The following is a 26,064-nucleotide window of genomic DNA, read 5'->3' as shown; positions in this document are numbered from 1 at the left end:
AAAGTTATTTAGCTCAAAAGAGTATTTACATATTTGAGCTCTAGTTTAGATGGCAAATAGGATCCTTTAAGGACATTTTGGGGCCCACCTTAGTCAATAAATATTGACATTGTATTTATAAACTGAATGCTAATTCTGTCAAGGTTGGGGACACTTGATGATTAATATACCTAAGTTATAATGATATCATGAAATGAGAAAACTCACTAAACCTCGGAGCTATCTAATCCCATTATAGACAGGATTGCACTGTTATGTGCAAAAAAGTTATAACACTTGCTAACAGAGAAACAGAGTCTGTCATTATAGTATTGCGTTGAGCTTGCTCCTAAAGCTTACAAGCATGAAATCAAACTGGCCCGGCCTGCTAAGTGGCCCAGGGAGGAGCTCTCAGTGTTGCAATAGAGCCGGGGGTTCTGGAACCTTCCATCCCGGGGGCACAGCCAGTCCTCAATGAGCAACGCTGCTTTGTGCCTGGCCAGAGGGGGCTGTGGCCTGCCATGATGTCTGTGATTCCAGGATGTGCACAGAAGATACACAGCGAGAAATCCAAGCACGTGGCACTGCTGAGGATGCATTTTTGTTTTCTTTTTCCTTCAAAAATGTGTGTTTAGAATCTTTTCTTTTTTGAGTTAACATATCCAAACACCACAGCTGTGGAGGTGGGGGCAGGGTGTTCTTTTCGTCTTTGGCTTTCATTTTTCTCTTGTTAAAAAGAAAAACAACTGGTTTGGAGTTTAAATGATGCCCTGCGACTACTAAGTATAAAAAGGAAAAAGCAGAGTCACCCATCAAATTCTTTCTTGCTTCTCAACTTAAAAAAAAAGATCCTTGTGAAATCATTTTGGATCAGTCCAGAGCTATCACCCCCACCCCATCCGCAGGCTCTGGCTGGAGAGGAAAGAGCTCTCTGCATGCTGAGGTTCTGATTTGGGAACTGGCTTCTGAACCGAGAAAACAATGTTGCTGCTCTAAGGTGATCTTTTTCAGTATTTTCTACAACTCACCAGTTAGCTGGTTTTAGGAAGACACGTTTGAAATGATGAGACCGTGCATCCAGAGCTCAGACCCGCCTTGCAAACGTGGGGCCCCAGGAGCGTGTCTGCCTGCCAGGCCGTGATGACAGGGCGCGCGGTGGAAAAGCCGCGCGGCTGCTTTAAGAGAGAAACAGGAAGCTGCAGGGAGAAGCCAGCTGAATCCTAAGCCGGGGCAGAAGGCGCGGGAAGGAGCGAGTTCAGGGGCAGCGCTTCTCCTGAAATTTCAAGCAGCCACAGCGCCTCGGGCAGCCCTTTACCAGGCAGCCCTAGCCAGGCTTCGGTCTGAGCGGCCCGAAGAATGGAGAGACGGCCAAGGTTTACGTCGGGCAAGGAGGAGTACCAGTTTCAGCGCCAGGGAGCCGTGGAGCTGCTCGTCTTTAATTTTCTGCTCATCCTTACCATTTTGACCATCTGGCTGTTTAAAAACCATCGATGTCGCTTCTTGCATGAAACTGGAGGAGCGATGGTGTACGGTGAGTGTGCAGTTGTGGGATGACGGGAAACGTGTTGCTTGGCGTAGTTAGAGACTTGCGCTTAGATGGCCAAGTACCGAAACGGGAGAAAATGTGCCGCCTGAGCTGTCAGGACCTGATGAGAGGTGCTGCAGCGTAGTGAGCTCCCAGCCCTTTCCAAGCAAGCCTCCGGGATGTGCCTTGTCACAGCGTGAGAGTCCCGGTAACGCTCTCGGGCGGCGCACAATGCTCGTCTGTTGACAGAGGCAGGTCCATTGTCCTGTGGGAGAGCCGGGCAGGGTGAGCTGTTTGTTTTTATAGTGACACTGTGCAGAGATGTCACAGAGCGCAGCTTTCTTGCACAAGGCAGTCCGAAGAGCATTGGAAAACTCTAGGAATAACATCAGCTAGGGTCGAGAAGAAAAGTCTTGCAGAGATGCATCCCCCCTTCCCACTGGAATAACTGCATCCAAATTCGTTCAAATTATGTGGGCAATGTTCTATTTTCTTATGGCACACACATGAGGTTTTTTTATGCAGTACCTTTCATTTCTCAGGCTGGTTTCAGACTTTTAAATGTGTTATTATTAATACTATAACTATGATTATTATTTTCTACATATCTCTTATGTTTTTTGGAGCCCAAAGATTGTAAATGCATTTGTTGAAGGTCTTGAACCCCTCGAGGTATTGCTCTTTCTATGCAATTTACTACCTCATTCCATTTCAGAAAGTTTGATAAAATATAAAGAGATTACCCAGTCTATTTTCTCACTTTTTAAAGTCAAGTGTAAGACCCAGGTACTGCTAAAATTGAATTACTGACGTGCTCGCTCACTTCACCACTCTCATCGCAGCTGGATAACCGATAGGAACTTTGGAACAAATGGACACAGGTGAAGCACTGCTGTAATTCATAGAAAAGAGTATATTTTTGTATTTGGGCTTCCCTCATATAAAGCTCTTGCATGCGCCTGGCATTCAGGGACAGGAGAAATGCACATTTTTGCGTTGACCCCAGAGTTAAGGATCTGAAACTCCGGTGCTTAGCTGCCACCCACCGTGAGAGTCTCAAACCAAAAGACAGAAGTTTCTGGCTAAGCAGTGTCGTTTCTTTTTGCTAGTTGTGAGTTACGTTCCTTTCTTTCAAGGGCCTTAAAGCACACAGCAAAACTGTCATTTAAGACAAAAGAACAAACATGACAATCAGGTTGAAGAGAAGAACAGAAAGGAAGTGGTGCTTTCTGATAGAAAGTTCCAGGCTCTGGTCCTCCATCAACGAGGCTTCCTCTTGAGTTCACTCATAAATAATCAACAAGCAGAGAGGATGTAATCTGAGAGGCCAAACGCGATGTCATTCTTGGCATTACAGGGCTCCATATGATTTAGCAAAACAGCACAGAGTCAGAAGATTACAAACTTGTGTTAGAGGGTGCAATTTCTTCACAGTCCTAAAATCGATTGGTTTATGAATCATCCAATTGCAGGTTACCTGTGATGTGGACATTACCTTGTGAAACTGATTAAATTTTGGTAACGAAATTATTGTTATTATGTATGGGCAGTACATAAATACAACTTTTACTTTATATACTTGAAAAATTCCACAATACTTTTAAGCCTCGTAAACTCCATGAAATATATTTGAATTGTGAAGGAAATCATAAAATATTAGAACAGTGGTCTGTTGAGGTGATGTTTCTCTAAATTTCTGTTCCTAAGGCAGTTTAGGCTTAAGGTTCATAGAGATTGGGTTGACTGGACCCATTTGATCTGTCTTTTCATGCATTTTTTAATGCTGATGTTATTGAGAGCAAGTTCCAAAACAATGTGCAACGTAAAAGGATGACACAGATTTTGTTAACTCACGTGTATATGTATATATAGGCAGTGCCTTACTTTGAGCACCACTGAATTAGCTTTCACTATTTAAATAATGAAAAGACATACTTTAGTGTTGCTTCATGTTTTTGTTGTCATGGAATCATCATTGCTGGGATTTAAGGGGCACTGAAAGCTGACCTGTTCTAGCCCCTCGTTTCACAGAGGCAGGGGCTGTATCCCCGAGAAGTGAAGTGATTCCCAGACCTGGTGCACGGCTGTGGCCGCACCCGCGTGCTCCCCCGTGGCCCGTGCGTGTCCCAAGGCTCTCGCTGATGGCCCCTGACAACAGCCCACTGGATGGCGTTGGAAGTACCTTACGTCTTCCCTAGGAGTGACCTAAATGTTATGTCCAGAATGTTTGCTGGGGACTTTCTGTCAGTGTGATAAAATAGTCCAAAGCTACAAAATTCGGGGCGTCCTAACAGTAACGCTTGGTAGTGATGAGGGGAAAGTCACGTGACACGGTTGCCCAGCCAGTTGGACTTCACAGACAGGGAAGCAGCCCTAGAAATTAAAAGTTCAGCACCCTCACTTTACAGATGAGGAAGGCAAGGCTTGGAAATAGACAACGGCTGTGCAGGGGCTCAGCCTCCATCCCTCTACTACAGGATGTACCAGCTATTTAACTATAAGTAATTTTTTCAGTGATTTCTGGAGAGAGGATGAGTCTGGCACCCAGATGCTCCCTCAAGCTGTTTATGCCTCAGGACCAGCGAGGTGCGTCCTTTTTCTAGGAAGTCCAAAAGAATGGAGCTTCAGGAAAAACCTGGACAAATGCTTTCGTCAGTCAGAGGGACACATGCTTCCTGATGGTGATAATCAGTAGGGAAAAAAATAAACTGTATTTAAAGCATAAACTTGTAAAAGTTTTTTAAAGGAGATAACTTTTAAGAGCAAATTGTAATTCTGTTCTCCCCATCCTGAAGACATGCAAGTATTCATAGCGAGACATCTTTTACCATCCTGTACCTAATGCTTATCAGTGACCGTGACTGACATTTCCTCTCTGGACTTAGCACTGCTCTGGCTCTTGGTGAGTACTTTGGAATGTGTCATTTGCCTCTGTGTTGAGAACCATAAACATTTTTCTCAAGCACCAAGTTTCCTGTAGTGCCCAGCCACCATCTGCCGTCCTGCTGTGCTTCCACTGACACGGGTCAAGTGTCCTTCCAAAACGCAATTGATTTTTGTCAATGTACCTGGGAATCCAAAATTTCTAGGAATTGGGGGCAGACAAAATGCCTAATTAGAGTAAATTGGGGTGAAAAGTGATTGAACGGAGCATTTAACTGCTCTTTTACAGTTACTGTTGTTAACCTTATAATCATGTGAAGGTTTGTGGAGACGAGAAAAATCATGTGTGGTCTTCAACTGTGTTGAGTGAGAATAAATCCGATACTCCAAGTACACATAATCCATTAATTGAAAAATAGTTATTCTCTTATTATTATGGGCCATAGGATGCCTTTAAACATCAGTGGCATCACCATAACATCACCAGGAGCAGTAATGGGTAGTTGTCTCTCACGACGTTGTATGGCTCCATTATTTCGAAATTGAAGGAGGAGAATCCATTTCTGGTTTAGAATTTAAGCCATGGTGATTGTGTTAGTTAGATTCAGTTGTCAACTTGGCCAGGTGAGCATACCTAATCTTGTTGCTGCGGACATAAGCCAACAGTACGTGAACCTCATCTGTTGCCAATTACATCTGCAGTCAGCTAGGAGGTGTGTCTGCTGCAATGAGTGAAATTTGACTTAATTGGCTGGTGCTTAAATGAGAGAACGCAATGTAGCACAGCCTAAGCAGCTTGGCATTCCTCATCTCAGCACTTGCAGCTCAGCCTGGGCCTTTGGAGATGGAGAAAGAAATCACCCCGGGGAAAGTTGTTGGAACCCAGGGGCCTGGAGAGAAGACCAGCAGACACCATCCTGTGCCTTCCACATAAGAAAGAACCTCAGTGGAAAGTTAGCTGCCTTTCCTCTGAAGAACCAACAAAATAAATCCCCTTTTATTAAAAGCCAATCCGTCTCTGGTGTGTTGCATTCCGGCAGCTAGCAAACGAGAACAGTGATGTTCATTTAAATTGGACTAAAAGCTTAAATGGCTATTAATGGTCGAAATATTGATTGACAGCAGCTGGTGCACTTAGCACTGCTCACTTAGGACCCTGCATCCCTTACTCGTTGTTCACAAAAGAAGAATTCCTCCTTGTTCTCTGCCAGCATCAAGAATTCCGCAGCATATCACAGGTGGTCCGCACTTTAAAGGCCACTTGAATGTCCTGCCCTTGAGGGCTGGCCTCTGAGCTCAAGGAAGGAGCAATTTAAACCTCTTAAGAATTCTACCTTTGATTTCATGGCTTTACAATACCTGGTCCCGTCTCCTGGAAATTTTGCTTATTGTTTAGAGAGTAGTAAGGAAATTTTAAATTGCTTTAGATTTTGAATTTGTTAAACTAAATCATATTAAGGCATTTTCTGATATGCAGGGTATACTTACATTTGATGGGACCAATTTAATAGTCAGCGGCAATTTTTTCAAGATTTAAAGAAAAAAGTCACACAGTGAATCACCAAGTTATTTTCCTGTTTTTTTATTAGAGAAGTTGTCGGTTTACAGAACAATCATGCACAAAATACAGGATTCCCGTGTAACACCCTGTCGCCAACACCTTGCTGTGGATCATTTGTCACAGTTTATGAGAACGCATATTTATAATGCATATTAATTGAAGTCCATGGTTTAACTCAGGGGTCACTGTTTGCATAGTATGGTTTCATGGATTTTTTTAAATGGTACTCTGTTACCATCTACATACTCGAACATTTCCCTTTTAATCGCATTCAGATATCCGTACTTCAGTGCTGTTACCTGCGTTCACAGTGTGTGCCGCCTTCACCACCGTCCAGTACCAGAGCAGTTCCCTCATTCCGCACAGGAGCCTGCACCCTTTAGCCTTAACTTCCCGTTCCCCGTTCCCACCCCATGCCATGGCAGCTACATCCTCAGTTCTGACTCGATGAGTTTGCTTGTTCTAACTGTCTCACAGTGAGATCATAGAAAATTTGTCCTTTTGTGTCTGGCTTATTTCACTCAACTTAATGTCTTCGGGGTTCATCCGTGTTGTCGGGAATACCAGGACTGCATTCCTTCTTTTGGCTGAATAATATTCCACTGCAGGCTTATGCGACATTTTATTTATCCATTCATGAGTTCATGGATACTTGGGCTGTTTCCATCGTTTGGCGATTTTGGGTAACGCCAGTTAGAACACTGGTCTGCAAATATCTGTTTGAGTCCCTGCTTTCAATTCTTTGGGTGTATCTAGCAGTGAGATTGCTGGGTCACGTGGCAGTGCCACACTTAGCTTTCTGAGGAACCACCAAACTGTCTTCCACAGCGACTGCACCGTTTTACATTCCCACCTGCAATGAATGCGTGTTCCTATTTCTCGGCATCCTCTCCAACACCTGCTATTTTCCAGTTTTAAAAAATGCCAGCCACTCTAATGGGTGTGGAATGGTATCTCTTCGTGGTTTTGATTTGCATTTCCCTGAGAGCTGATGATGTTGAGCGTCTTTCCATGTGCTTTCCCGCCACTCGTAGATCTTCTTTGGAGAGATGTCTATTCAAGTCTTTTGCTCATTTTTAAATGGAGTTATTTGTCTTTTTGTTGTTAAGTTGAAGGATTTCTTTATATATTCTGGATATTAATCCTTTATCAGATATGTAGTTTTCAAATATTTTCTCCTATTGTGTACATTGTCGTTTTACTCTCATGATAAAATCCTTTGAGGAACAAAAGTTTTTAATTTTGACGAGGTCTTATTTATATATTTTTTTCTTTTGTACCTTCTTGTACTTTGGGTATAAAAGTCTAAGAAACCATTGCCTTGTGCCAGTGCCATGCTGTTCTGATGTGACTGTGACTCCATAATAAGTTCTAAGATCGGGACATATGAGCTTCAACATTCTTCATTTTCAAGATATCTTAGGCTATTTGGGCCCCTTACTCTTCCACAAAAATTTGATGATTGACTTTTCCCTTTCTACAAAGAAGGTTGCTGGAATTTTTATTGGGATTGCATTAAATCTATAAATTACTTTTGGTAGTTTTGACATCTTCACAATATTTAGTCTTCTAATCCATGAACGTGGAATGTCTTTCCATTTATTTAGGTCTTTTTTAAAAGCTCTATTTCTGGAAATATATTTAAAGGCATCAATTCCATCTTGGCACTTGCTTGAGATTCCTTAGGATAAAGTCGGTGGTGCTGGGCCTGCTGTGGTCCTTTCCCCTGTCCAGTTGCCCCTGCCCATGAACTCCTGGACGGCCTGGTCTGTGCAGGTGCTTCCCCCTCTCCTCACCGCCCCCCTTCCTGGAAGGTCCTTCTGAGGCTCTTGACTCACTGAAGCGCGGCATGCTTTAGGGAACAAGCACTGACCCCTTCTTGGGATTCGGGTTTTAGTCCTGCTCTTTCCGTAAGCAGAGGCATCACTTGGTACGTGTGACTGCACCTCTCGTCTTCCAGTTGCCCTCTCTGTAAAGTGAGGAAGAAATGAAGTCTTCATCACCAGGCCCCCTTCCAGCAGCAGTGGTTTGTGATTCCTCAGGACCCTAAGTCCAGGCTGACTTCACCCGCCAGGGACCTTCGGCCTCCCCTGCTGCCGGCAGTGGTTCATGCCTGGAACTCACAACCTCTGATGACACCCAGTCCTTTCTCCTAGAATCATAGTTGCGTTTTTTCCCACTCTGAGTCTTTTCAGGCACTGCTCTGACTTTGTAACGTGCGCTCAGTAAATCTTGTTGCATTCACGTCCGAAAACGAGGAGAACAAGGTAGAGCAGCTGTGCATGGAGGGCTGGCCACGTGCTCAGGACTCGGCTGGTGGGCTGAGGGCGTGGACCTTAGCAGAGTGGCTCTGGTTTAATCTGAAGGCCCCACAAGGAAGGCAATTTGGAATAGGTGCACAGAACACTAAATTTGCTCTGTCTCTTGTTGTAAAATGCTTGATTATAATGAACTTCAGAGACCAGGGCAAGAGTTTCCATGCTATGATGCATTTGCAGAAAAAGGGTGAAATCATGTAGGAAATGGGGGCAGTTGCTCTCTCTAGATTTTTTAAAATTGATTTTAATAAAATAATCCCTTTCTATCCTGCTGTGCTTCTGAATCCCAAAGGAACAATAGAGAAAGCCCTTTCCCTGAGTTCCTCCAGTGGCTGGAGGGAGTTCTCCCCCGGAGGTCCAAACACCCCACCCAAATGTGCACATCAAGGAAATGGGTGTACGAGTTGCCTCCTTCATGCGGGCTGTGGTATTTGAATTCAGTGAAAATCCTATGGTTACGGAAGTGGGCATGGAGGACTGGATCCGTAAAATGTCTCTGAAGTCATAAAGGTGAAATATAATAAAAATACTAAAACAATGGCATTTACTGGTGAACTGTGTGGTTCTAAGTATATGTATAACTCGTTTACTCCTCACAGTAGCCAGTTTATAGATAGGGAAACTGAGGCACCAAAGTTTCATGAACTTGACCAAAATCAGCACCTACACGTCTGAGCTGGGCCTCGGGCTTGCACTGGCCTCCCAGGCCCTGGCTGTGTCTGCAGGACCAGGTGGGATGACCATTTGCATGTTACAGGGGAGGAAATGGAGACTGGGAGACACAGAGGAGCTTGCTGAGAACTGAGAGGACGGTCCTCAAGCCCAGGACGGGAGGCCCCATCCTCTCACCTGCCTCCCCCTGTGGCCCTGGAAGGGCTGCTCTCATGTAACAGATGCTGTCCATGCGGGACGAGGGGCTCGCAATGTGGGGAGCGGGCGGAGGTCCCGGCCCCCGGGGCGCAGCAGCTACCGGCAGAAGGGGACCTGCTCACAGGTGGGTGGAACTGATTTAATTTTGTGAGAGCGGCAGAGAGCGGAATCCTGAGGGATGTCTCTGGGCTCTGGGGCCGCAGGAAGAGGAAGTATGGTCTGAGACGGCCGCACTGTAGGGCAGGGGGCTCGGACTGGCAGCAGCCCACCAGGAACTGTTAGAAATGCAAATTCTTGGGCTCTGACTAGAGGTTCAGAAACCCTGGGGCGAGGTTCAGCGATCTGTTGTAACAACCCTCTGATACCCTGGAGCCTGAAAACACCTTCACTAGGAGAATAAAATAAACATGCAGTTCCGAGAACCTCTATTTTATTTGACCCTTTTCTTCCTCCTTCTCACTCATCACCCTCTGCGGTGGAGAGGGAACTTGGGGAACCCCTTCCTCGTTCACTATTCATCATACTTTCTAAAGCCCCACCTCAGGTTTGGGAGATAAAAATAGACTGTCTTGCATAAAGAAATCATTTGTTTTTGTCAGGACATATGTAGTTAGATATGTCTAAGTGTCTTCTGTAAACGTCTATGCTGGTTTGAAAGGATTTATGTACCCTAGAAAAGCCGTGATTTAATCCTAATCAATCTTATGGGAGCAGCCAATTCTTCTAATCCCTATCCAGCACTGTAGGTTGGAAACTTGATGAGGTTATCTCCACGGAGCTGCGACTCACCCAACTGTGGGTATTTAACTTGATTGGATGGAGGCGGGTCTCCACCCATTCTATGTGGGTCTTGTTGGTTTGCTGGAATCCTATAACAGAGAAGCTATTTTGGAGAGAGTGCCTTCTGAGGATGAGGAGAGAGCCTCCGAACCACGACAGGAGGACAGAGAACCAGAGTCCACCAGCCAGCGACCTTTGGAGATGAAGAAGGAAAATGCCCCTGGGGGAGCTTCATGACACAAGAAGCCTGGAGAGGAAGCCAGCAGACGTCGCTGTGTTCGCCATGTGCCTTTCAGCGGAGAGGGAAATGCTGAACATCACTGGCCTTCTTGAACCAAGGTATCTTCCCTGGATGCCTTAGAATGGACATTTCTACAGACTTGTTTTAATTTGGACAATTTCACAGCCTTAGATCTGTAAACTTGCAACTTGTTAAATTCCCCATTTTAAAAGCTATTCCATTTCTGGTGTATCACATTCTGGCAGTGAGCAAACTAGAACAACTTCCTAAGATGCCGGCAGGGAAGGGTGGTCGCTAAGTGTGAGCTGGTGGCAGAGACATTTCCCGAGGACAGCAGCTCTCTGCAGTGCAATGGTGGGGGGCCACGGCAGGAACCCCGAGTCCCGTGAAGCAAGTGAGTGAGTGAGTGTGGGGTCAGGTGCTGGCTTTGTGCCCAGGATGGGTGGGTGCCGGGCACCTTTCCCCCTCTTCTTTTTTTGTCCTTTCCCATATCGTGACCCTGCCCAATAAGAGGACAGGAACTTTGAATGAGAGGGCGAGGGTGGAGCGGCTTGATGGACCACTTCCCACGTTGGAGTAGACAATGGAGCCATCTCATGCCAGGCTACCTGGCGGGACTTCATCCCGGGACTCTTTCCATCCCCAGCACAGGTTAACAGAGAGCCGTTCAGAGCAATCAAACAGCGTGTCTGTTAGCAGCACCCCTCCCTCCCGCCCTCTGAGTCAGCGAGAGTTATGGGAGCAGAGAAAGAATAAAGGCCCTGAGATAGCAGCGGCAGTGTGTGTTTTTACTTTCAGTCCCTCCCTGACTAAATCCGGGATAAAACTAAACTTCCAAGAAAGAAATGTTAGAAAATACATGTGGAACTTTGAAATTCAAACCCATATCATCTCGCTAAATCCATATTCTGACAAAGACTTACATAAGTTTGGAGAGTGGCAAATAAATATCAAATAAAAAGGGTAAAATTTTGGAATCGCCAGTTAGAGTCTGCTGTTTGTGAGTGCTCGCCAACAGACGGGTGAGACTTGTTCACTGACTTGGTCTCCTTAGAGTGCTTGTCATGCCCTGCCCCGCTTGTCCACTCCCATATTGGAACCCTGCACTAATATTCTCTGAATCTGTGTGACTGATTCACTGCTTGGAGCGTCTCCTCCTATAAAAAATCCTAAAAACAGTAAACGACACTTGACAGTGAGGTCCTGGGGTCGCCTTGGCCAGGTGACGGTGCCCAGTTGTCGGGTCAGGCGAGCGCTGGCCTGGCCGTGGCTGCAGGAGGTTCTGTGACTGGTTGATCTGCGGGCAGGCTGGGGATTAACCATCAGTCAGTGACGGCATCTGAGGCTGGTTGCAGCTGCCATCCACGAAGCTGCGGCTCCCACAATGAGAGAATCCAATCAGCTGAGGACTTTTAAGGGAGAAGAGAGACCTTCCACTGCTTCTCCAGCCAGCGAGCCTCTCCTGCGGAGTCCGTCCGGACCCTCATGGGAGCTGCCACCTCACGGCCTGCCCTGCGCATTCTGGACCTTCCATCCCCATCACACGAGATCTCTCCTGAGGTTCTGTTTCTCTAGACAACCTGGCTAATGCAAACATCCTTCTTTGAGTTTCATTCTTTTCCCATTAACCTTGACATCACTCAGCTTAGATGTTCTAAACTGCCCCTCCCACAACTATAAACTAGTTTTAATGTTAACTTCCTGTCTATACTCTCATTGTACTTAAATTCTCTTTTTCTTTCTTCAGGTGATTGTCTCCAGGTGCTGTTTTCTCTGTCCTAAATAGAGCAAATCTGCCTCCTAGCAAGGCGCTTATTCAGTTATTAAGACCTTCTCATTGACTCCCCTCCTTCCTGAACACGCAGCTTACCTACTGTGCCAGGACCCTTTTTCTTAGCTGGCATAGCCAGCCACCCCGAGTTGCTTGAGATGCCGCTTTAGGACCACGCGCGTCTATTTCCTTGGGCTGCTACCTAGAAAACCCACCAGTCTTCTCTTCCTGGAAAACTCCTTCTCATCCTTAAGAACCTCCTCTGTAAAGAGCTCCCCCAAAATGTTGGGGGTAGGGGTTGGGTCATTTGGTCTCTCCTTAGGCTCTCTTAGGACTTTGTACATTCACTTATAAAACAAACAAACTTTCAAATCTGTTAGGATGCATTCAGCTGCAAGGGGCAAAAATCCTGACTGCAAGAGGGATCTTTATTATCTCTTAGCTCTGGAAGTCCAGAGAAGAGCAGCCTTCAGGAGGGAGGACTCAGCAGCCTGCTGGTGGCATCAAGGATGCAGGAACTTTCCTCTGCTATCCGCAGTTCCGCCCTCATGGTCCAGCAGCTGTGGTGGCCACGTCAGTTCCTGGCGTCCCAGTGGACCCAGGAGAGCTAGGTAAAGACAAGAGCTCGTCTCTCCTGGGTCTATTGCTTAGGATGAGAAAACTTTTCTAAGACGCTCCCCAGAAAGTTGCCTTTATCTCTTCTTGACCAGAACAGGGTCGCATACCCATTCTGGAAGCAATTAGCAGGGGATGGGGGCATCCCCGGAGCTGGGAGTGAGGTCGGCTCCTCTGTGCACCTGCCCGTGGGGAGCAGGGGGGTAGACGGCTGAGGGGCTCATGGATGCTGAACTGCAGTCTTCAGTGTCTGATCCACTCTTCGGGCTGAAACATCGCATAATGTCATATCGTTTGAGGGTCTGCATTCCTGTTTTAGGGAAGGGACAATGACTCATACATCTAGGTTATTCTTCATAGCCAGTGAGGGCGCTGGGATTGAAGGAACCACAAAATTCAGTTCTACAATCTGCGTGTGCTTTAGCCTCCTAAATTCTCTCCAATATCATGTCGACATTTAAACATATACCCTGGTAATAGTCGGATTAGATTCCTGTGCATAATCGGGCTCAAAGCGTTGTGCATTTCCAGGGGCACCATCCCTGTAGACAGGAAGTATGAAGGGAGCCTGCTGGGGTTGTGCGAGACAGCGTGGCACTGCGTATGACAGTGTGTAAACACAAGTGCCATTTTGAACACAGCCAAAGGGATTTTAACTCTGTCATGTTTTAAAACTCATTTTATCTGTTTCATTTAAGAAACATTTTTTGAAAAGTAAATCCCCATCTTAATTCCTCTAAGTAACATGCTTCGGCCCCTTTAGGAAAATGCTTCAGCATCGTGTAAAATGACTGCTGATAAATGTGAGGAGAAGTGCTTATAAAACGCAGGTTGGATATACTAAAAGACTTACAACTAATCAAAGGAGGCTGCACCCTATCCTTCCTGGAAATGAGGAGAGCAGGACTGGGCAGGAAGAAGGGGGCTGCAGGACTAAGACACTTTAATATTCTAGGGGTGGGGCCATATTGCACTCATTTTTATAACTCACATAAGTCCTAAAATAAAGCCTTACCTGCCTGTGACATGGAAGCAGAGGGAGTGTCGATAATGGAGTGAAAGCCAGCCCAGGAGGCGAGGCGCACGCTCCTAAGTGCTCCTTGTCTGCGTGTTGACTGACGTCTCCCCCTCCCTGCCCCCCTGACCCCACAAGCAGCAGGGCGCCTGCTCTGTGCTGGCCGCACTGAGAGCTTTGCAAGGACCTTGACACCGTGACATCTTCACATACGAGCACTTAAAAATGGTTGTCGCTGGCAACTACATAATGTCGGAGGATCTTTCTCTTCTTGACTCCGAGAGAGATGTGGGCTTGGAGAAAGTTGGGCCAGATTTCCTCCTGAGGTGTTGGGCGCCCTGGAGAAGAGGAGATGCGGCGAGTCCCGTCGTCTCTGCCTGTGGGGGGGCAGGGCCTGGGGGAGGCACGAGGTGAGGCCTCTGCGGCGCTAAGCCACGTGGACGGTGCAAAGCTGGACCCTGCCGCGTGGGGTCCGCGCGGGAGGTGCCCTGAGAACCAAGGATGAGGGAGCTCGGCCAGCCCAGGTGCCATCCGAGAAGGTCCCCTCGGGGAGGTGAACCTTGTAGGACAGCGAGTGCTTTCGGGATGAAGTCGGCTGCCCAACTTCGTGGGGCCTGGGCGCTGCTGGGAGAGGTCAGGGCGAGAGCAGCCCCCGTGCCGTGGTGCCACGCCTTGTGGGGCAGGGCATGCGTCTGGACCAGGGCGCCTGCCTGCCACTGCCTCCATACCCGCAGAGGGTGACGCCGCCATCTGGCCCTGGGGCGGATCTCTGCGCAGCGCCTGTGGGGACCACAGCCTGGAAGCGGGCTGGGCCCCTTGCCTGGCAGGCTGGCGCATCTCGGGTCTGCCAGCAGGAGGGGTGTCTGTGTTCAGTGTCATGACAGAGGTCACCCGCTCTCCTTCTGCGCACAGTTCACTGGTGCTTTCTCTCTCCTGTACGTCTGTGTGGGTGGTTAAACAAAACCTCCCGTTAGCAACTTCTGCCTACTAGTAATCCTGCTTTACCTGGCACCTGCGTGCGCGTCACCGTGCTTGCGTGCGCTCACTGCACACTTCAGGCAGGGTCAGCATGCGGCCACAGCCCAGAGGGGACGTGCTGGCGCTGGAAGGGCATCCGAGGCCGCGGGTGGGTGTCTGGCCTCTCTGGCCTCTGACAGACGAGGGTTTCCCGGCTGCTACTCCTCAGGCAGGCCGGGAGGCCGGGTCCCAGCAGCCCTGTGCCCTCAGCCCAGCGGTGACTCCTCTCCACCCTTGGGGTGCGGCCAAGCGGGTCCAGAACCTTCGGCCACGGCATAACCTCCCCTCCCCTCCCCCTCCCTGCTCCCTCCTCCCCGCCCCGTAGAACGCACAGCACCTACCAGCTGGTACAGCCTGTGTCATGCTGGATTATAATTGTTGGCTTATGGTCTTCACTTGTACAAACTTGAGCTCCTGTGGCGCTGGGACCTTTTTAATACTTTTCTAAACCGTAAATTTGTCTGGAACCAAATACACACCCAAAATATTTTATTAATAAATGAAGCATTATTAGGTGACTGAATTCCCATGAAAGTAGCAAAACCTCCTCATTTGATGCTTCAAAGACTGAACTGTGGGTCATTTATCTAAATGGAAGGATGTTTAAATTTCTGAAGGTCCTTGGCTGCTACTTAATACATATATAATACTAAGAGTCCACAGTTATCAGGTCACCATGAGCATCCTAAAAAAGCAATGACCTTGAGAAGTCAAGGGTTCTCACTCGTATTCACCCCTTCACTAAAAGGAACAGTGTGTCATTAAAACACATTTGTCTGCTCATAAACAGAAACCTGATTCAAAATTGTTAGAGAAGGTAGAGAACACATTATCTCCCATAACCCAAGTCTACATACAGCTAGGCAGTGGTGGGAGGTTGATGCAGTGGGTCACTGACTGGACCCGGGACTCAGGTTCTCCCTGCATCACAACCCTTCCCTGTGCAGCGTGTTGGCTTTGAAGGTCACAAGAGATGAACCTGACAGCAAAACCTGGAGAGACACATGGCCTTGATCTCATCCTGAGGGAGAGTGCCGGCAAACCCCCCTCTCCCTTCAACCACTGAGCACAGGTGCCTCCTCTGAGTCTGCATGGGCTAACTTAGGCCACGTGCCAGTCTGCGGACCAGAAACGTCCTCCAGGGGAGTCCCACCTCCTGATGGGCTTAACTGTTCAGCAGCTCACAGCAGCGAGGGTTGTCCTGACGAACTCGGTGGGTGGAAGAGGTGGGTAGCTCACCTCCCCGAGACTCGCAGGTCCGTTAGAAGGGGGTTCAAGCAACGCGTGCACTACAGATGTTCTAGCAACACATTAGTCTTCGAAGTGCTGTCTATGGAAGAGTGAACACTTTTCCTAACTGGGCAGTGACTTAAGCCTTTCTCCGCCACTTCTACAGGTTCCAAATCATATGTCTAAAAGCATCCAGTACTGAATAGTGCAGCCTGCTTTCCTCCAGTGCAATGATCTATTCTTTCTTTTAGGACTCATAATGGGATTAATTTTACGATATGCTACAGCACCAACTGATATGGAGAGTGGAACTGTCTATGACTGTGGGAAACTGGCCTTCAGTCCATCAACTCTGCTGATCAATATCACTGACCAAGTCTATGAATATAAATACAAAAGGGAAATAAGCCAGCACAACATCAGTCCCCACCAAGGCAACGCTGTACTAGAAAAGGTAAGAATCCTGACTGGTCCTGTTTGCTTGTTTTCCAGTTTAAACGATGGCATCAAATATGATCCTCTGTGTGTGATGCTTTCACACACACACACACACACACATACACACCCCTATGTCCTTTTACAGTTCTACACAGTTGGGTCCCCTTTGTTAACTATGGGGCTGGCATCTTGAATTACGCTCTTATTGGAGGCTCAGCTGTGTGAGTTTCTTTGTGTGCATTTTTTCCTAGACTCTGGCAGCAGTGGGTGGTGGAGGTAGTAATATAATTGTTTTGTAAGCTGCAGATACTTTAGGGAAAAGATGATGACTCAGCTGATTTTACCTTTCATGACACCTGAACCAAGTTTTCACATGAGTGTTTTAACTGCCGGTGTGTGTGCTGCCAGCTGACTGCCGGGCTCAACGCTCCCTTGAGCCAAAGGGAGAATGGAGGGAACAAAGAGGCATGTTCACCTGCAAACTTCGATCTGGGATGACTAGTTTTTGGCTGCCAGGACGGCACACCGGCCACTTGGCTGTTGGTAAATGCACAGGCACGCAGTCTACCTGGATAGCTTGTGACTCCATCACTTTTAGAAAAAGAAGACTTGTGAAGTTGTTAGTTTAAAAAATAGTTTTATTATTGAAAATTTGTACACCACTTCAGTTATTGGAAGGAACGCTTCCTTCTGATCTCTAGACTCTGGGTTACAAACAAATGAGGTTACCTCTTGTGGTTGCTTGATCAATCTTGGAATGAGTGCGTTCTTGGTTAAGGAAAAAGTTTTCCAAGCTTTTCTCATATTGTCTGGTACATGCTAAGAACGAGAATTTTACATGACTCATTCCAGACCCTTTTGGGTCAGACTGAAGAACTTCCTTGATATTATTGAGGTGAATTTTATCACTTTCATCCCATACGGATTTAGCTTTCTTTTGAAAGTGGATTTGTTTTTTTTTTCCATTTTAAGCATTTGGGGCAGGAGTGTAGGTACTTGGTCTGCCATATTTTCCTAATTCAGGATTCTCTGTGCAATTCATAGTAATTGTTTCCACATTATCTTCCACCAGCACGTTTCTAGATGAACTTCCTTTTAGCATCTGGTGAGCGCTCAGGAAAACCAAACTAATTATACTTAGCCTAAGTGATATTTAGTTAGGAAGGTAAATTGAAGCACATAAAAAGCAAATTAAATAATGTGTGTCTGAAATAAATAGGAGCAACTTCTGAAGTGTCTGCTGTTTTGGATTATCTCTCCCTTTGATCCTTTCTGCTACATGGATAATAAAAATTACCAATCTTGAAATACATAATTTAAAAAATGACCTTGTAAACAACATGGGATTATAATTTAGAAGACATACTTCAGTTTCAGTTTGGTTGTAGATTAAAGGTTTTTCTCCCCTCACTCTCCTGCCCCTTTTTATCTTGATCAATGCTTGATTTCAAAGCATTTCCAAGCAGCACTATTTCTCCAAGCAGGTCGACCCCAAGGCTGCTGATAATTACCCCTTTTCCTTTGACAATTTTGTTCTCTACCAAGATTGCCAATAAATGACTCATCAGTAATTTCGTTATTACATTATTGACATCCTGATTCCTTTATCCGCAGCCACACCTAAGTGTTTGCATTTGAAAGAATGCAGGTGAGGTTGGAGAAATGTCTAAATTGCTGGGGCTACTCTGGCTCCTCCCTGAGGCAGGTTCTGTGCTCTGCACACGAAGGCCCAGCAGACTTTGGATGCCTCGAGTGCATCCTGTTTTGCTAGGTAGGCTTCCTGGAGGAGGTGGGGCTTCAGAGGGCTTTGAAGGGTGGCTGTTGTTTGGATAGGCAGAAGGAAATGAGTCTAGAAAGGTGCTTAGCGCAGGATGGGAGGGGTGGGGAGTCGCAAAGCGTGGTGGCCAGGGGAAAGGGTGAGGGATGGGGAGGCCGGGAGGCCTCAGCTGAGCCAGGTGAGCCAGGTGAGGATGGGGGAAGAGTCTAAGGAGGGTCCAGGGCTTCAGGCCTGGATGGGGAACAGGGAGCCCAGGGTGGAGCCGGGGGAGGGGAAGAAGATTAGAGACAGAGGTGGGCAGTGGCCTGACCTGCACATGGACAGCCCCTAGCTTAGAAGGAGCTGACCACACCGAACCTCATCATTTTGTGGTGAGTGAAAGCAGCAACTGGGGCATGAGTATTGATTTCAGTTGTTGGTTCCCAAACTTGTATATACTTTGGAATCACTTCAGGAGCGTCAAAATTCCTGAGGTCTGTGGTTCAGCCCCTAATTTGTGTTTTCACTGGATTTGGGTGTGGCCTGTTTCTCACGATTCTCACATGCAGAAGAGTTTGGGAACCTCTGTTGTAAGCCCTCCCCGAGGAGAGGCGGCCCTGGGGAAGGTGGCTGCCCCATGCCTCCCGCACTCCTCATACCTTGCACCCACCACCCCTTTTGTTCTGTGCCTTCAAAAGGCCAAGTGTCCCGTGTGTTTGTTTAGGACCCTACACGCATCATTCTTTTTTGCCCAAGATGCTTTTACTCCTGCCCTCTAAAGTCAGCCTCCTTTTTACCCCCAGAGTCTTGGCTTGAAGCAGCAGCTCTGCAGAGAAGCCTTTCCGATTTCGCTCACTTTATCTTGGTTTTCTCTCTTTCTGCAGCACTGAGCACCACGCGACATTGTGCATGTCTCTGCTTGTTTTCAGCACCCTTACACCCTTTGTGGCCCAGTAGGCTGAGCTGCACAAGAGCAGGGCCCATGCCTTTTTATCAACCACGTATCTCCAAACACGGTGCCTGACACGTAGCAGGCCCTAGATGAGTGAATCAGTGAATGGGTGAAAGCTGAGGGTCTGGTGGGTCACATCGGAGAGAAAGATGCAGTGTTGGCAAGTTATCGCCAGGGCTTGGGGGATTGAGGTGGGCAGCAGAGACGAGGTGTCCTTGGTCTGAATCCACACTCTCATTGTGTGAGCCTGCTGGCCGGACCTCCTGAGCATGGGGTTCTAGTTATGCCGTGGCCCAGAGTCACAGGAGGCAGGAGGCGGGCGCATGAGCCCGCGTGCCCTGAGACCCACCGACACCAGCACCAGAAAGCTGAACACTTGCTGCTGTGCTGCTGATGGTCCCCTAGCTCAGAACTGTGCCCAGTACCCTCCTGTTGGCCATGCCTGTCCGTCCTGTGGCGTTTGCCTCTGTGCCCAGTGAGCTGGACGGAGGGCATGGAATGCAGGAAGCCTAGTGCTTGCAACACCCGAAGTGTGCCCTGAGCTTGGATGCGGGCCCGCAGACGGTGAGTTCATTTCCACGGAAACTGCTCGGTGGAGCCAGGGAGCCTCTGCTGGTCCAAGCCTCAGCCCTTGACCCTCAGTGGTGAGCGGTTCATCACAGTCCACGCTGCTGTACCCAGGCTCCCTTAGGGCCCCTGGGAAGAGAGGGTAGGGCCTCTGGGACAGACACATGGGCTCTCGCAGCTGGGGGGACGGGAGATGTGTGGTGGCCAGAGGGGCCCAGCCAGGCCTGCGGGAAGAGGGCGGAAGCCTTAGCAGACGACAAATCCCCGTGGCGCACATTACAGAGAGGATTTGTCTGTGTCTCCAAAAGTAGGATGGAGAAAATAGGTTTTCCTCTGGAAAAATGTCGTTTAGAGGCTTGGTGAAATTCCTAATCCAGGACTTGGAGGGGCTGGAACGAATTGCCATGCTGTGTGATCTCCTGTTGGGAGGTTTGTAAGAGCACGAGTGTTTCTGGGATGGGTGGGCACTGCCGTCCCTGGAAACAGGCTGGCCTTGATGGCTCCGTGAGTTCCTTCCAATAAGAAAGTATGAAACTGGAAAATGTGAAGTGGTTGGTGTTTATATAAGCAGCAGTGTTCTGTGCTTTCAGGCAGAGTCATTTAGAATTTCAGGAAATAACATATGCCAAACCTGCTCTGTTCAGTGCTCAATGCAGATAAAAGTATAGAAGAGAAAAAATATTTTCACTTCAAGTTTGATGAAAATAATGTACTTTCATATAATAGGTGCATATCATGAATTCAACCTTCTGAGAGAGTAAAAACTAGACCATGTGACTCTGCCTCTGGCCAGTCAGTGCTTCCAACACCATTTGTTCAATCCCTCTGTAGGTCTACATGCATCTTTAGATATCTTTAGTCTTTTGGGGCCTACTTTCTGTCACACAGTGGTTTTTACAGATGTTATCATGTAATATTTAGGAATATGAAAATAGATGTCTCCCAAGCCTTTCTGAATTTCATGTCAACAGGAAGTGCAAAGCTTGCTTTTGGAGAGCAGCTGCTAAAAGGACCTTCGCCATCATTCATTCATTTAGTCATTCATCCTTCCAGCAAACAAACTGAGCATCAGCAGCAGGGCACTGAGTTCTGACTCTGAAATAAGACATGGTCAAGAATCCCTGGTTAGCGGGGGACACAGTGAGGGTGAATGAACAGATAACACTGCAGGGCAGGCATCGAAGGAATAGATCAAGCTCTGCTGGCAGGCGTAGGGGATAATACTATTTCTTGTTAGGGGTGATAGGCAAAGGCGGTAGAGCTCTGGTGGTGTTGGGGTGCTATGTGAGGATTGGGGAGACGTTCTGGCAGAGGGGGAGGCATGCTGTGGAGGTGGGAAAGGGGGTAGAGAATATTCGGGGAAAGGCAAGCTTCCCCAGTGTGTTGGAGCACAGAAGGGAGAAGAAGAGGTGGAAGCAGGGAAAGAGCTGGCTGGTGGAGGCCCTGGCCGGCAGGTTGGGCAATGCCCACTCGATTTGCATTAGGCAGGTAGAAGGTTCTCGTGTTCTATTGGCAAACAGCCAAGGGACCGTCAGGCTGCCGCATCCAGGGCAGAGAGCAAAAGCCAGAGGCAGGTGGAGCTACGTTTGGACAGCATCCAGCAGACAGAGGGGGAGAAAGGAGAAAGAATCCGTGGGTTCTGGACCGACTTGGCAGCGGAAGGAAGGGGAGACGGCGTATGCTGTCCTAGTCACGTGAGCTCACAGAACAGCAGAGAGTGGAAAAAGGGGTGCTGGAAGAAATTAGGAAAGGGGATCATTTGTAGGGGGGACTTGAAAGTATGGTTTGAAACTGATACATGAGAGAATCAATCTACCCCATCACTAATTTATTCATCGTTGATTTAATGCGCTGTGTTTTTACCATATTGAGTTCGAAGACGCAGCAGGCCATTCGGCTGGAAAGGTCCTGCAGACCCAGTAAGTTCTGAAACAGTCGTGACCGCAGCTATATTCATACTTCCTAACATTCATAAATCAGCTGACCATAACCTAAAGGTCCAGAGGAACCAACTCAGTGAAAATTTTGCTAGCTCTTCACTTCCTGTGTGGCAAGTGACAGTATATCACTTGGTGAGGGAAGTTATTTTGAACTAAGTCCCACTGCTGAGTAATCTGTCCTGTTTTGTTTCAATAAAGAGACTCACGAGGCTGCAAATAGGTCAATGGAGCTAATGTCAGTTTTGTACAATACTGTGTATTTTAGAGATAACTTCTGGAAGCCCTTATAAAAACAGCACATCACATGAATTTTAAAAATAGTTTTATTTGCAGCATTAACGTGTCAGTGTCCTTATTTTTCTCTCCTTGTCCAATTTTTTAAATAATGATTTTGACTTTTTGTGGTTCAGAGTTTTAATTCAAATGTATTTATTTATAAACTCCGCAGTCTTTCCATTTACGTGATTATTCTGACTACAGAGGCCAGAACAGCTTAAGCGGAGGTAGCCACTGGACCACGACCCCAGTGTGTGCAGCTAGCACCAGGACACTCTTGGGGAGGATAAATAAAATAAAGTAATGGAAAGAAACTTCCCTTAAGACTGTGGTAGGCACACTGAGAGAAAGCAAGCATCATGAGGAGAAGTCAACATGCCGGGTTTGCAGTGGCACTGGTAAGATGCTAGTGAGTATTTCCTCACTCTGCCGAGAAGGGGCATCATGGTTTGTGTTTCTCCTGACAAGCCCCGGCTCTACCTCCTGAGATGGCACTGGAGCCCCTCAAACGTGGCAAAGGGGATTTAAACAGTCTTGGCTGTTGCATTGGAAACATAAGTTGAGAGCTGTTTTTCATTAAGAATAACGTTTTTAAAGAAAGGTAAAACTTGTCTCAGCTGTCTTCTTCCACCCATGTGCAACTTCGCAGAAAACTTGTCTGTGAGATGACCTCGGAAGTGTCCCAAGATTTTAAAGAAACTTTGTCTTAGGTTTTAACGTTTTCTTTCATTTAGTCATCTGGCGAGTCGTTATTTCCTGGACACTTGCTGGACACCCCACTCTGGGTTTAGGTCCTGCAAGGGCAGCGCGAGTGAAACATGGGTGCTGTCAGCACAGACGTCTGTCTGCGCAAAGTCCTCGAGACACGCACCGGGAAAGGAGCAGCGAGAGCCGTGGCCGCGGGGCCCGGGCGCGGGGCAAGGCTCCCCCGTGGGCCGGGACTTGGCAACCCAATGCCTCGATTTCCCCGACTTGTTTTCCCTGCACTGAGTCTTGGAAAAGTTATAGTGCTGTGCTCATGCACGGTGAGCAGGAAGGAGCGCAGGGATGGCACGCGACGCGGGGGTGGCACGGGACGCGGGGATGGCACGGAAGGGCGTGGGGACATGGGAACGGCGCGCTGTGTCCCCAGGCCTGTGTGGAGAGTCCAGGATAGTTCCTTATAGTCTATTTTGTTTAACTTTTTAAAAAAAAACATCTTTCTTTTAAAATGCTGCTCTTTTCTGAAACCGTTAACACTGTCTCAGCCTCGGGGCCCCGTGTGCACAGGGGAGGCAGCCCAGGCCTTGTGTGACTTGAGGGGTTGCTGAGCTTCCTTGGGACCCACGCCCCGAAGGACCCGCGCGGCCACACTCCAGCGGCATTTGTGATCATCAGTCCACAGAGCCTTAAGCCCAGGCTGGGGTGGGCTAGAGTCGGGGTGGGCAGGGCGGGATGGGGGACAGCTGTAGCTGCCTCCCCGCAGCGCCTCTAGATTATTAGGGCCGGGGAACGGGGATGGGGACGGGCCGGCGGCGCCTGCGGGCAGGTGGCGAGAAGAGCTGTGCCCAGGTGCTCCCTTCTCCAGCTCGCTGTGCCAGCGCCTGCCGCCTCCTGGCCATGGGTGCTCCTGCTTCCCCCGGAACCTCGGGGGGTGGGGGGGATGAGGCCAGTCCAGTGGGGGGAGAGGCCAGTCCGGTGGGGGGAGAGGTCAGTCTTGGTCAGGCCGCACTGTCCACCTACACCACCATAGAGTGGGGACCTCTAGGAGAGTTTGTGCCAAGTGCCTGAGTGACGACTGACCGCCTGTTTGGAGTAAGAGTGTGCGGTGGAGTGGCGGGGGTGCCTCACCCTCCCTGACTCCTGACAGCTGATTATCAAACCTTCGGGAATGTGACACCAGGGGTGAAACTTGAGATGGGCGGGAGTGTTTACATGACAGAAGTTGTCAAATGTGAACAGTCCGGGCTCCTCACCAAATCCTGGAGAGACCATTCCCGCACACCACGGAGCTGCCCCTTGAAATTCCACTGTTAGAGCTTCACATCTTCAGCGCAGACCTTGCATGTGACATCTTCAGCTCCACAGGGGCCAGATCCCCTCTCTCCACACCTAGTGTTGAAACTTTGGACAAGGTCACGTGTGTGAGCTCAATTTTTCCAAGATATAGAACAGAGACCAGCGATACCTAGTCTAGAAGGTTGTTTTGAAGACGCAACGAGGGAAGAGGTGCTGGCTGTCAGTGCGCTGTCACTCTGCTGCCTCCCCACCCCATGCACATCTGCTCTGATCCTGCATCTCCCCCCAGGGTGGAGGTCTTGCTTGGGCACGATGGGGGAAGTTTTGTGTTGTTTTAATGCACAGTTTTTTAGGTGAGTGTAGCATATCTTTAAAAATCATCTCGTAAATTTTAAGTCAGCTGCTTGGCTCACGTCTCCGCAAGCACACCTGCCATGCGTGTGGCCCCTGCACACGGCTCCCGGGTGAGCCTCGGGATGGCAACGCACTGACACACGCAGGGGCTGAGGCCTGGGAAGGCCCGTGGGAGCCCAGAAAACTGTGAGGCACAGAGCAGACGCCGGGCGCTGGGGCACTTTGGCGTACTCTGGGGGATTAGAAAGTGCTGTTTCACTCACCGTCAATACAAAGATTGGTCAAGGCTGAGATAAAGTCCAGAGGGTTGCTTTAAAAATAAGAGTTTTATTAGTGGTCCTATTACATTGTGATATAACTTCATAAAATTTTAACTTTTGAGAATGGTAGGAGAGTTGAAAAAAAAAAAAAAAGGAAGGATCCAAATAATCCCACAACATGAGGTGGCCACTGTAAATTTTGCTTAATTTCCATGTAGGTGTGTTATATGTGTGTTTTTTCCTTTGTAGTTTAAGTCAGATGATTTCTAAAACTTTTAAACTTGTTTTATCGACTTACTATCATAAGTTCCCAGGCTTTTAAAAATCACAGTATAATCAATATACATGTGCTCAGTTTGGGGGTTGTTTCTCTATTTTCACTACCATAAATAATGCTGCAGTGAATAATCTGCCTACATAAAGCTTTTCTTAAATTTTGAATTATTGAACAGACTAGAAATCAGATAATAGATATCAAATATTTATTAGGATAAGTGCCTGTGGATCTTTGTAAAAGCACTGGACAAATGACAGAAGAGCCAACCAAAATCGGTAAGGAGAGGACAAATTATTAAATACCTATAATTTTCCTCTGACAAGTTGCTAATTATGTGGAGAAAATGAACTGCATCCCTATTTCACATCATATGACAAACAGATTTGAGATGACTTAAAGACCTAACTGCAGGAAGCAAATTATAAAACCTTAGGAGGAAGTATCTTTAGTATATCAGGATAGGGAAAGATTTTTCAAAGAAGTCACCAAAAGCTTGAATCATAAGGTAAAAAAAAAAGAAGAAATTTGACTACATTAAAATATTAAAATTTTGCATGAAAAAAGACAGCATAAACAAAGTTAAAAGACAAAGTTAAAAATGTTGCAAGAGGTGATGAGCCTAGGAGAATATATTTGAAATCTTAAATAACCAAAACGGATTAGTAAGCTGAGTATGTAAAGGGCTTGTCAACAAGAAGAGTCACTCCAAGTGTCTTGGTTTGCCTGGCTGCTCTAACCCACGTCACACTCAGGTGTCCTAGGCGATGGGATTCACCGTCCCACAGTTTGCAGAGGCCAGCTGTCCACAGTCAGGGCGCTGGCAGGAGCCTGCTCTCTCCGAAGGCTGAAGTGTCCTGGTGGTGGTTTGCTCAGCATGTGTTCCATCACGTGGACATCTGTCCTTCTGCCTGTACTCCTGCTGTGTCCACACGTCCTCTGCTTACAAGGACCCCAGTCACACTGGACTAAGGCCTGCCCTGACTCAGCTGGGCCTCAGCTTAATTAATACCATCTTCAGAGTTCCTACTAACAAATGGGTTCACATCAGGGGTAGGCTTAGGGTTTGAACATGTCTGTGTGGGGGACGGGAGTCAGTCCACAACACCGAGGAAAGGATACTATTCTAGTTTGCTAGCTGCTGGAATGTGATGTACCAGAAACAGAATGGCTCCTGTTAGGGGGAATTTATTAAGTTGCAAGTTTACAGTTCTAAGGCCAAGAAAATGTCCCAATTAAAGCAAGTCTATAAAAATGTCCAAATTAAGGCACCGACAAGAGGTTACCTTCACTCAAGAAAGGCCGATGAAGTTCAGGGTTTCTCTCTCCACTGGAGAGGCACATGGTGAACATGGCGGTGTCTGCCAGCTTTCTCTCCAGGCTTCTTGTTTCATGAGGCTCCCCCAGGGCCATTTTCCTTCTTCATCTCCAAAGGTCTCTGGCT

General features: G+C 47.7%; 1 protein-coding gene across 3 annotated transcripts in view; it reads left to right on the top strand.

The window, feature by feature from the left end:
* Window positions 1-914: 914 nt before the first annotated feature.
* The window catches only part of SLC9A9 (solute carrier family 9 member A9), a 558,227-nt gene continuing 533,077 nt past the window's right edge, over window positions 915-26,064 (top strand). The window contains exons 1-2 of one of the 3 annotated variants that reach the window (XM_077130324.1): window positions 915-1,510; window positions 16,057-16,259. In XM_077130324.1, the coding sequence (XP_076986439.1) occupies window positions 1,336-1,510; window positions 16,057-16,259 (378 nt within the window). In that variant the 5' untranslated portion in view covers window positions 915-1,335. Of the gene's footprint in view, window positions 1,511-3,542; window positions 4,407-16,056; window positions 16,260-26,064 lie in introns of those variants that run through there. The other 2 variants (XM_077130322.1, XM_077130323.1) reach the window with 2 other exon arrangements.

Source organism: Tamandua tetradactyla, chromosome 15 (assembly GCF_023851605.1).
Source record: "Tamandua tetradactyla isolate mTamTet1 chromosome 15, mTamTet1.pri, whole genome shotgun sequence".
Taxonomy (NCBI): Eukaryota; Metazoa; Chordata; class Mammalia; order Pilosa; family Myrmecophagidae; genus Tamandua; species Tamandua tetradactyla.
Note: the sequence above shows the minus strand (reverse complement) of the source record. Positions and strands in the feature narration are given on the sequence as shown.